This window comes from Aphanomyces astaci (genome assembly GCF_000520075.1).
Source record: "Aphanomyces astaci strain APO3 unplaced genomic scaffold supercont1.15, whole genome shotgun sequence".
Classification (NCBI taxonomy): Eukaryota; Oomycota; class Saprolegniomycetes; order Saprolegniales; family Verrucalvaceae; genus Aphanomyces; species Aphanomyces astaci.
In genome coordinates, this window is record NW_009798278.1 from 224,146 (window position 1) to 234,919 (window position 10,774).

At 52.1% G+C, this 10,774-nt stretch overlaps 2 protein-coding genes across 2 annotated transcripts; one reads left to right on the forward strand and one right to left on the reverse strand.

Moving 5' to 3' along the window:
• The first annotated feature begins 98 nt into the window (after window positions 1-98).
• On the forward strand, window positions 99-2,057 carry H257_07295 (phosphoglycerate dehydrogenase). The gene is made up of 2 exons (XM_009832767.1): window positions 99-673; window positions 738-2,057. Exons 1-2 carry the CDS (start codon window positions 133-135, stop codon window positions 1,958-1,960), a joined length of 1,764 nt encoding a protein of 587 aa, XP_009831069.1. The 5' UTR covers window positions 99-132; the 3' UTR covers window positions 1,961-2,057.
• A 175-nt stretch (window positions 2,058-2,232) lies between these two features.
• On the reverse strand, window positions 2,233-3,806 carry H257_07296 (hypothetical protein). Its single transcript, XM_009832768.1, has one exon. The coding sequence runs from the start codon at window positions 3,760-3,762 to the stop codon at window positions 2,314-2,316; it is 1,449 nt and encodes a 482-aa protein (XP_009831070.1). The 5' UTR covers window positions 3,763-3,806; the 3' UTR covers window positions 2,233-2,313.
• Between the last annotated feature and the right edge of the window lie 6,968 nt (window positions 3,807-10,774).

A 10,774-nucleotide genomic window follows, 5' to 3' on the forward strand; every position in this document is an offset into this window, starting at 1 on the left:
CCTACCTAGTATTACTAGTACTGTACACTATATTTGGCCCCAAAGTGTTAACAGTAAATACTGTAGCGTTATCCGGACAAACCCCAAGATATTTCTGTGAAAACTTCATACCAGAGTCCAAATCCAAACCTGATGTGGCATCGAGCGCTTCGTGGGTCTGTGGCGTCACATCGCCGCGGCATCTCGTCAGCTGTGGCGGTGACCACCCACAAACCGTCCTTCTCTGACAACGGGAAGCGGGTTCTGTGCCTGAATGTAGGCAATTTGGTGTGTATCGATGAGTTCCTTCAGCATGGGTTCACTGTTGACGAAGCATCCAGTCACGACGTGCTCGGGTCGTTGTCAACATTTGGTCCGTCTCTGGCGCAGTACGACGCTTTGCTCACAGATGACCACACAAAGCTCCCAATGCACGAGATCTTGACGCATGCCACGCGGTTGAAGCTTATTGGTATCCCTGGCTCCCAAACAGGGCATGTGAACCTATTGGCGGCGACGAATCGCGGTGTCATGGTGCAAAACATCGGCAAGAAACTCGCGGGCACGGCCGCCGTGGAGGCCGAGATGGTGTTGAGCCTGCTTCTCCACGTGGCGCGCAAGATTCCGCAGGCCATGGCGGCGACCAAGCGGGGCGACGGCGGACGCGACGGCTTTTTGGGTCACGAATTGCAAGGTCAAACCCTGGACCAAAGCCAACCACTCCCTTCCTCGATGCGTAATCATCATCTTTTGTTTAGGCAAGGCGATGGGTATTGTCGGGCTCAACGAAACCGGCCAACTCGTGGGCGAACTCGCCAGCGCGATGGGGATGCACGTGTACGCGTATGATCCCACCATTTCGACCGAGAATGCAGCGAGTGTGGGGGTGACCAAGTGCGCCAGTCTCACGGAGCTGTACGGCAAAGCGGACGTGTTGACGTTCCACGTCCCGCTTACCGGCCTGACCCGCAACATGTTTGACGGCGCCGCGCTAGCTCAATGCAAACCCGGCGTGACGTTGGTGTCGGTCGGTGGCATGGAAGGGGTGATCGACGAGGCCATTCTTCTTCCAGCGCTCGCGTCGGGGCAGATTGCCGGGGTCGCCGTCGATCTGTCGACGCCGAGCGCGTGGTCCGCCGCCATCGTGGCCCATCCGTCGGTCCTCCCGGCGACGTCCAACTCGACCAAAGCCAATCTCCCCGCCCGACTGTACAAGATGATTGCTGAAAACATGTGTGCCACGCTGGACCACCGCGCGTTTGTTGGGATTGTGAACGGCGTGTTCATGCCGCTGACACTGGTACCCGAGATGAAGCCATTTCTTGCGTTGGGCGAATCTCTCGGTCGATTCCTCGTCGAGATCTTGCCGACCCCCGCCGCCATTGCCCACGTGACAATCACGACGAAGGGAGGGCGGGATATTGACATTACGGCGCCGAAAGCGCGGTCCGCCATTCAAAACGCCGTCATGAAGGGGTTGCTACAGCAGCAGCAGCAGCGTTCGGGGGGAAATGCAGCAGCGACGTCACTGACTCTCTTAAACGCGAGTGTGGCCGGGATGAGTCAAGGCATTGACGTCCGCCTCACGGACGACCTGGACGAAGACATCATCCAGCACCTTAACAACGCCATCCAAGTGCAAGTGGAGCTCCAAAGTGGCGAGAAATCCGTCGTCATGGGCAGTGTTTTTGGAGAGGAGCCGCGAATCGTCCAAGTCGGTGAATACAATGACTTTCCCGCGTTCAAACCACACGGCACGATGCTGTTCTTCAACAACGAAGACCGACCAGGGGCCATCACGGGCGTGCTCGACCAGCTCGCTAAGAGCCAAATCAACATTGCCAGCTTGGGACTCGCTCGGCAACCGGATAAACCCCAAGCCCTGGGCATGCTAGCGCTGGATTCCGACCCCGCCGACGACATTGTGGCCAAGTTGCGGGCGTTGCAAGGCATCACAAATGTGCACGTCGTCCGGTTGTAAAAGTACAGAGAACGACGGAAAAAACGACCCTGTGGTACGAAAATAATACACCGCCTATTGTATTGGAATTATCAAAGCAGCATTCCCAATACCAAAAAAGAAGTACGACTTCGAAGTACAGTTTTCCATCCAATTTTAAGTGGATTTGATTGGCTCGTACGGAAAGGACAAATATATTCAACCAACCAGAACTCCAGCGTGATTCAATATTGACTGTGAATCACGTTGGAGTTCTGATTGGTTGAATAGCGAAATATAGTGAAAAAAAAGGCTGAAACGCAAAAAGGTGTACTACTACTATTAATAGTATTAATAGTACTTACTACGACTACTATAGACATGGATAAACACTTTTAACAGGCAGGCTTGGTGGTGGTAGGAGCTGGGGTGGAAGGGGAAGGAGCAGACGACGCAGCCTTGAGGACGTTGATACGACCGTACCCGTAGTTGTTGTTGGGGTACTTGCTGTCGTCGAGGCCTCCGCACGTTTGGTTGTTTGGGGTCAACGTCGAAGTTTCAGCGGTTTTGGTAAGTGCAGCGTAGATTTCATCGTACGTGATGCCAGGCTGGGCTTGGATCAAGAGAGCGATGGCACCGGTGACATGAGGGGTGGCCATGGAAGTACCCGACACTGAAGCGTAGCTCGAGTTGTTCAAGTTCGTGGACGAGCGCACTCGTTGACCAGGGGCCGACACATCAGGCTTCCTCACATTATTGGGGCCAGGGCCTCGGCTGGAAAACTGGGCCAAGTTGTCCGTGGAGGTGGTGGCACCCACGCCAATGACGTTAGGGTAGTCCCCCGGACTCAAGACGGTGCCGCACTTGGGGCCAGAGTTGGCGTTGGCGAACACGGGGATGATTCCCGCCTTGCGCCACGCAGCCACCGGACCCTTGTAGTACGGCACGTCGGGGATTTCATGATCATCAGCCCACGAGTTGTTGATCACGTGGGGCGCCAGCTCGCACTTGGGGTTCTTGCCTTGGTAGTCGTGGGGGCACAGCATGTATTGTGCGCATGCGACGACTGCAACTTCGGGGCACTTGGTGTTAGGCAAACAGCCTTCACAAGCGATCCACTTGGCGTCCGGCGCTACGCCGATACCACCGGCGCCGACGGACGTTCCCATGGTGTGGGTGCCGTGGCCGTGGCCATCGACGGGGAATTGAGAATTGCCCACGGGTTGGAAGTACCCGTTCTCAGAGCGCCAGTTGTCCTTCAGCGCTTCGTGCGTGTAGTGGACGCCCGAGTCGATACCACCCACGACGATACCCTTGCCGGTAAAGCCCTTCTCCCAAAGCGAAGGGGCGGCGATCTTGACCACGCCCCATTCGACCGCGGTAGGGGCGGCTACATCCTCGACGGATTCAGGGAGAGCCAGCTTGCCGTAATGTTGAGGGCGGATGACCTTGACGTTGGCATCCGTGGCCAGGCTCTCGAGCAGCGACGGGCTGGGGTTGGTCAGGACCAAGATGTTGGCAATCGCGAGCGTCTTCGCCGAGAAATCGTCGGTCAATTCCCTCTTGGCTTGAGCTTGGGCAATGATTTCCAACGCTCCGCTTTGGTGGCGGTTGGCGTTTTCGACCAACGTCTCCAAGACCGTTAGGATCTTTTCGCTGCGGGTGGTCACAGACTCAATGCGGGAGTCCGCTTTGCTGAGCACTTCGTCGGTGACGGGATCAAACTCGACGATCACCACTGACGGCAGTGTACCCTTGGTTTCAATTTCACGCGACAATTTGGGCGAGATTTTCGCGGACGCGATGGCGAGCGCGGCGGCGACAAGGGCGAAGCGGGTGAACATCGTCTTGTGTTTGGAGGGATCGAAATTCAACTTTGAGAGCGGGCAAACCATTGAACGTGGCTGGGGCCAGGGAAGGTAGGGAACAAAACATGGTAATTCACTACTGTACTGATTTATTCCTCATGAAAATCAAGTAGTAATGGGCAAACCAGATCTGATTTACTAGTATTCCTCATGAAAATCAAGTAGTAATGGGCAAACCAGATCCGATGCCCTTTTTCTCAAGTTGTTGCGCCAAAAAGACCCTACCGCAACAAATCCCATGTTGTTGTCAAACATACTAACAGTAAGTACTCCGGAGTACTAGTATGGTATTAGTATTGAATACAAGTACTAGTACTATTAATAGTACACCTCAAGTATTGTCCTTGGCTGACTGGATGGCTACGCTGGGGCACGAATATGCCGACAAAGCGTGACACATTGCATACTCGAGCCCCGGTGGTCTGACTTTGCTCCACAATGAGTGCGAATATTTGCCCTTTCAGATGTCATATGCAGAAGGCCGCATTTGGATGTCAATGATTTGCGACGGACAAAGATAACTTTACAGAATACAGTACTGTAATCCCCTCGTTTAAACTGTTGATTTATGAATAATCCCCCCACAGCAGGTACATGTACTGTATACCCTACCTTCAAAACACCTTTAGTGGGGGAATTTCTTAGATAAGACTCCTCACACATACCGGTATACAAAAAAACCTTAAAGCGCATCACAGCAGTTAGCTATCACTAACCACTGAGATGCCTTAACCCCTACCGTACCGGTAGCTGACATGCGCTGGTGGTGCTACTGTACAATTACATCACTGTACTTATTTGTGCAATAAATCCTCAGTTCAGGCGTCCTGATTGGTATCTCAGAATTCCCCCATTAAAGGTATAGTTTGGATGTTTTTAAGGTAGGGTATATTAGTACAGTACCTGCTGTGGGGGAATTAGTCGTTGTTTTATACTACTCCGGAGTAACATTTACCCGAAATACTGTTTCAATGAGGGAGTCATCCCATCCGAATACACTTTCCCCCCCGTAGCCCTGTCACCTGGGACCCCCGATCAGTACATACGATGCTCCATCCTAGGAAGTGCTGAAGTGGTCTGAGTTTACAAAGTTCCATGTATCCACTCAGATTGTAGTGTTTTCTGAGAAAAACAACAGTGGCACAGTTTTCATGAGACAAATATACAGTAACGTTACCAGTGATTTTGTCAAGAAGGGGCACTTTGGGTTGGGCTTTTTTTCGCCGAGGTTCGGTCACTTACGGATAATATCCGGTCATAGTACTCCGGAATTATCCGGTGTACTGTTTATGCCCAATCATAGGTCAGCTAAACAGTCCGTTAATGATCATCTTTGGTTTTGCCCTCGACCACACAAGTGTTCTCGTCGTCGTCCCTTCTCAGTGCTACCCCCTACATCGTCCCACTTGACAGGTTATGAGCCTCCTCCCTTCCTCTGTTCATCCCTTCGTGGGCACTCCACTCGACGACCTACGGCCTCTGGCCTACACGCTATGGAAAACAGACTTCTTGTTCCAAGCAAACGTCCCGCGACCTTGCAGAGTTCTAATCCACCCAGGACTATGTCCCTCAAGGGAACCGCATTAATGCGCTCAACATTAGCAAGATGTATCTTGAACTTGATCAAGTTCAGCACTCTGAGCTCTAAGTCGTCGACCCGACTCTCTTGCAGACCGATCATGATGCGCGTCTCGTGGAAATCAAGGCGCACACCACTGCCATCCAACGTGAGGTCATTGCCTGTGAGGCGACCAAGAAACGGGCGAATCAACGCTCTGCGGCGCACACCTTCTTGGTCTCCGCCATTCCTACCAACCACTGGCGCCTCTATCAGGCCACTACGTGTCCATTCGAGCTCTTTGAGCACATCAAGACTCGTTTCGAGTCGAACCCCATGGACAACAACCCCACGGTCATTGCCAGCTATCTGCGCATTTTCAAGTTCACTGATGAGAGTTGTATCGACACTCTATCCGTGGAGCTTATTGACCTTGTCAAACGCTACCGGGTGTCTAAGACGCCGCCGTCGTTCAATCCTCTCGATCCATCGGCGATCTCGTCCGTTGACTACCTCAACCATATCTGAAATTACTACACTCTGTGTGCGATGTCCAACACCTTTATTGGTGACAAGGAATTGTGGGAAGTAGCCACCGCGCGCGCCACCAACCAAGCCGTTGTCGTTGCTGACGTTTGGGTATTATTACCAATCGTCTCCAACGAGCGTCTGCTCTGGGTGACAACGGCTCTACCGCTACCCTTCAAACGCGAACCTAGCTTGCAGCTGTCACGCATGCCGTTGCGGCCCCTGCACCACCACCCCAAGCGATTACGCAAGCCGATGGCTCAGTTCATGTTATGAACGCTTTCACTATCCCGAGCTATGCTCACCGTGATTGTATCAATCACCCCGGCAAGTCCTGTTTCTACTGCGGCGTTACCAATCACACGCTTCCTGCATGCCCCACCCTCAAGTCGGACTATGCCCGCAACACTATGCGTCCTGGTTCTGACCGCGCCGTCTTTGACAAACATGGCTCTGCTTCCCAAAAGAAGCGCAAATGCGATTATGTCGCTCCGTCTCGTTCTATCCAACGTCCTCGTGATGACCGCGATGATCGCGATGGCCCTAGTGGCAACCAGGGCTCTAATAGCCACCATGAATGGGGACCAACTTCTTCTAGTGGTCCTGGAAATGGCGAGTGGAACAACAATCGTGGCAACATCCGTGACAAAAACCGCGACCGCGACCGCAGCCGTGATGAACAACGCGACCAAGGCAACGGCCGCACTCATCGTGGGAGTATTTATGGCACTGCTGCTCGTACAGCCGCTCGTCCATTTATTCATCAAGGCAATCGCCTCAATGGCTTTGCCAACACCCACATCTTATCCCACCACTTTGTACCTCCCTCCACTCTCAACCGGGTCCTCCAGCGCCCCAATCCACCATCGGTTTTGCCAAAGGTGTTCCAACCGGGCTCTGCCCCACTTTGTGATCTTTTTGCATCTCCGCCCCATGAACCTCCGCTTATTGCGGCTTCTACCCATGCTCCCATCACTGCTGCACCAGGCGAGCTCCCCGACCACTACCCATCTCCTGTGGATGCCGGCGATTTAGACTTCGCTGAAGTTCCTTCTGCCGAGGTACTTATTACCGAACGTTTGCCCCACTACCCACCACGACCATTGTTCCAAATTCCTGCGAACCCAACCAAAGTGGATCTTCCACTGTTCCCACCTAGTGCCTTCTCGGCCACTCGCAGTGATATTATCACAGCCGCCTCGGAAACACCGATCAAGGTGGTTCTCCAACTACCCCCAAGATGTGTGGACGGTGTCCGTCGCCATCCCCAATTCCAAGTTGTTGGTGGACAAGGCATTTTTGCCCTTCATGCGGACCTACACTACTGTGAAAGCGACCCCGGTGATCCGCCCCTACCCATGTCGGTGACTTATCGTCCAAATCACTTCCCGCTCTGCGTGAACATTGGATTGTTGACTCTGGCGCCTCTGTCTCATGCACCCCCAACCGAGATTATTTCTCCAACTACGTCCCTTGCGCACTGTCTCTTTTTACAGTCGGGAACGCGCCCAACTTCCAGTCCTTGGCTATGGCCCTCTTTCTTTGGCCGTGGACATGTCGTCCCGTGACTAAACTTTTGGTTTACATTGCCCTGAACTACAGTTCAACTTGTTCTCGGTTCGCCAAGCGACCAATGAGGGCATCTCCGTCCGTTTTACGGCTCGCGACATGTGCGAAATTGCCACCACTCTTGGTGATGTGCTTCGAGCACCTAACAATGACATGGGTCTATACTCCTTTCCCTGCCAGCCCAAGTGCGATCCCTCAACCGATCCGCACCGTGGCGAGTATATCCATCCGGGCCAAATGGCCATGCTTACTGGCATGATGGCCACTTTTGAGACCGCTCTGCGGAAATTCTCCTCGACCTACAGTGGATTTTCCACTTTTAACGATCAATTGCACATGTTTGCATATTCGACTGTGTTGCGCTATGCGCCAATCATTCAACGACCATCTATGGTCTCCAAGCCAACACCGTTCTACCCAATTACTCCAGACTCTGTCTCGATGAGTGTAGCCCAGGCTATGCTTGACTCACACACTCCTACACCTGTCTATGACACCACTACTGTTCCAACCGACTGCCTAACCAGCCTCGTGGCTGACTCCAAGCTCTCTGCAGCTAACCTTGCGCGCCTATGGCACCGCTGTCTCGAACATCCAGACGTTGATACCTTCAACCAAATGACAAAGACAAATCCTGAGCTTATGCTCTTCAAGGCCAAGCACCTTCGTGGACAATTATGTGAGACTTGTGCTTATGCCAAGTCCAAACGCAGTCCTTTTGACTCATCTGCGGTCTTCCGCGCAATCTCCTACCTAGCCCTTGTACACTCTGATGTTTGGGGCCCAAGCCCAATTGTGTCGGCGGGTGGCGCTGCCTACTTTGTCGTATTTATCGACGACAACTCCCGCTTTATGTGGACCTACCCCATGCGTTTCGCAAAGATCTCTATGAGACCTACAAACATTTCGTACGGACGCCATGTCCCTTTTTAATCATGTTGTTTGTGAGCTGCGCCACTCATCACCCATGGACATCGGCACTCTTCAAAGCGACAATGCGAAAGAGTACGAGAAACTCGGGCGCATCATCAAGCCCAAGTACAACACACGGGTGGCATTCTCCAACGACTACTCCCCTCAGCAAAACGCTGCTGCCGAACGCCGCATCGGCATTGTTGTCCAAACGATGCGAGCTATGCTCATTGAAGGGGCTCTGCCCAAGTTCCTATGAGCTCTTGCCCTTGATTATGCCTCATGGCTTATCAGCATCTCTCCTTCGGCATCCAACAAAGGTGTTTCACCCTACCACGTCGTCTTTAAACGACACCCATCTTTGGGTCACATCGAAACCTTTGGTTGCACCGCGTTTGTGCACATTCAACGTGCCGCGCAATCATCCAAGCTCGATCCCCGTGCCGTCAAGGCCATGTTTGTGGGTCTCCCACATGAGGGTTATACATACCCTCATGCATTTGCACTCTTACCTACTTATCTACTCCCGTGACGTTACCTACTGGGAGTCCGAATTCCCAGCCATCAACTCTGTTGCTGCTGCTGCGGCGTATCGCAAAAAATCCGCCACCGACCCCAACTTTATTCCAACCTTGGAACCCAATGCACCATTGCTGCCACTACACTCCACCATTACCAACAGGCCTAGTACCTTCCTCTATAACAAGCCTTTGACTTCATCGCCACCCGTTCTTTCTACAGAACCCCCGTCGTCTCGACCCATTACAGCACTTTCTATGCAACTACCCAAACGAATTCGAGATGTCTTTTCGGCAATTTCGTTGACCAGTCCGGTCTTTGACCCAACTGCTTCTCCTTTACATCGATCCTATGGTCACAACCCGTCTGCCTTCTCGGCCAATCCATCAACAGCCTTGGCGGCTAAGCCATCAATGGCCAAAACAACACTTGACTTTATTAGTCATTATTCAAGTTGCCTCCTCATGGACACAACTCCTTTGGAGTCACTTGACACCTACCACAACCACATGCACCATGCACTCGTGCTTTCGCCATCCTTACCACTTTCGAGCTCTGCTCCTACTTTGGCTCCTATGGAACCATAGTTCGTCTATGCTTTGCTTGCCGACCGTGCAAACAACAACGACCCCAAAGACTGGCGTGTGCCATGTCCCGCCCCGACTGTGACAAATGGCTTCTAGTCGCCAAGTCCGAATACGAGTCTTTACTCTCTAACGGCACTTATGTGCTCGTCAAACGTCGTCATGATGAAACGGTTCTACCTTGTCGATGGGTCTTTCGACTCAAAGCCGATGGCACTTACAAGGCCCGACTTGTCGTCAAAGGGTTCATGCAACAAAAAGACATCGACTACACGGACATTTTTGCTCCTGTTGTTCGACTTGAAGTCCTACGCTTTCTATTTGCCTTAGTGGCCATCCATGATTTGGAATGCGAACATATGGACGTCAAAACCGCCTTTCTAAATGGCAAAATCGACTGCGTTATACGCATGGAGCAGCCCCCTGGTCCCCTCATTGACCCTGCCTCTAGGCGCGACTATGTCTGCCTGCTTCAAAAGAGTATTTATGGACTCAAACAAGCCCCTCACCTATGCTACTGGACTTTTGTCACCTACATGGCTTCCTTGGGCTTTGCCCGCCTTCACAAAGACCGCTGCGTCTTTCTCAAAGCCCGAGATGATGGTTTTACCAACGTTAGTCTCTATGTAGACGATCTTTTTATCATTACTCCTACCAAGGCTCTTGATGCCGCTCTCAAGGAGTCACAATCACAACGCTTCCAGATGAAGGACTTAGGTCCTGAACGAGATATTCTCGGCTGGGAAATCGTCCGTGACGGTTCCAAACGAACTCTATTCACTCATCAATCACGTTACTGTTCTACAGTACTTGATCGCTTTGACATGTCAATGTCGAAGCCCGTCGCCACTCCTTTTGAGTGCACCACGCCTTTATCCAAGGCTCAGTGTGCTAGTTCACCTGAGGACATTTCATTTATGCACACCAAGCCATATCGTTCCATTGTTGGAAGTATTATGTACTTAGTGATGGGCTCTCGCCCAGACTTGGCTTATGCCTTACAACAACTCTCGAAGTTTCTGCACAACCCGGGTCTTGCCCATTGGTGTGCTGCCAAACGCGTTCTACGCTACCTCCAAGGCACTTCCAATCTTGGACTTATGTTAGGCGGCCGAGACTATGTCTCCAAACCGTTTTTATCCGCTTATGTGGATGCTAACTATGCCATGTGCCCTGATACTCGACGCTGTGTCAGTGGATTTTTTATCCTATTTTTCTACAACCTTATTTCATGGCTTTCAAAGAAACAAGGAATTGTGACTCTGTCAACAACCGAGGCCCAGTTTGTGGCTCTTGCATTTGTATTCAAGAATGTTTA

Bases quoted from the DNA above. Each gene is read 5' to 3' on its own strand.
- H257_07296 (XM_009832768.1), bottom strand. From the start codon at position 3,762: ATGTTCACCCGCTTCGCCCTTGTCGCCGCCGCGCTCGCCATCGCGTCC.
- H257_07295 (XM_009832767.1), top strand. From the start codon at position 133: ATGTGGCATCGAGCGCTTCGTGGGTCTGTGGCGTCACATCGCCGCGGC. The intron at 674-737 runs GTCAAACCCTGG...TCTTTTGTTTAG, and splicing joins TTTGGGTCACGAATTGCAAG to GCAAGGCGATGGGTATTGTC.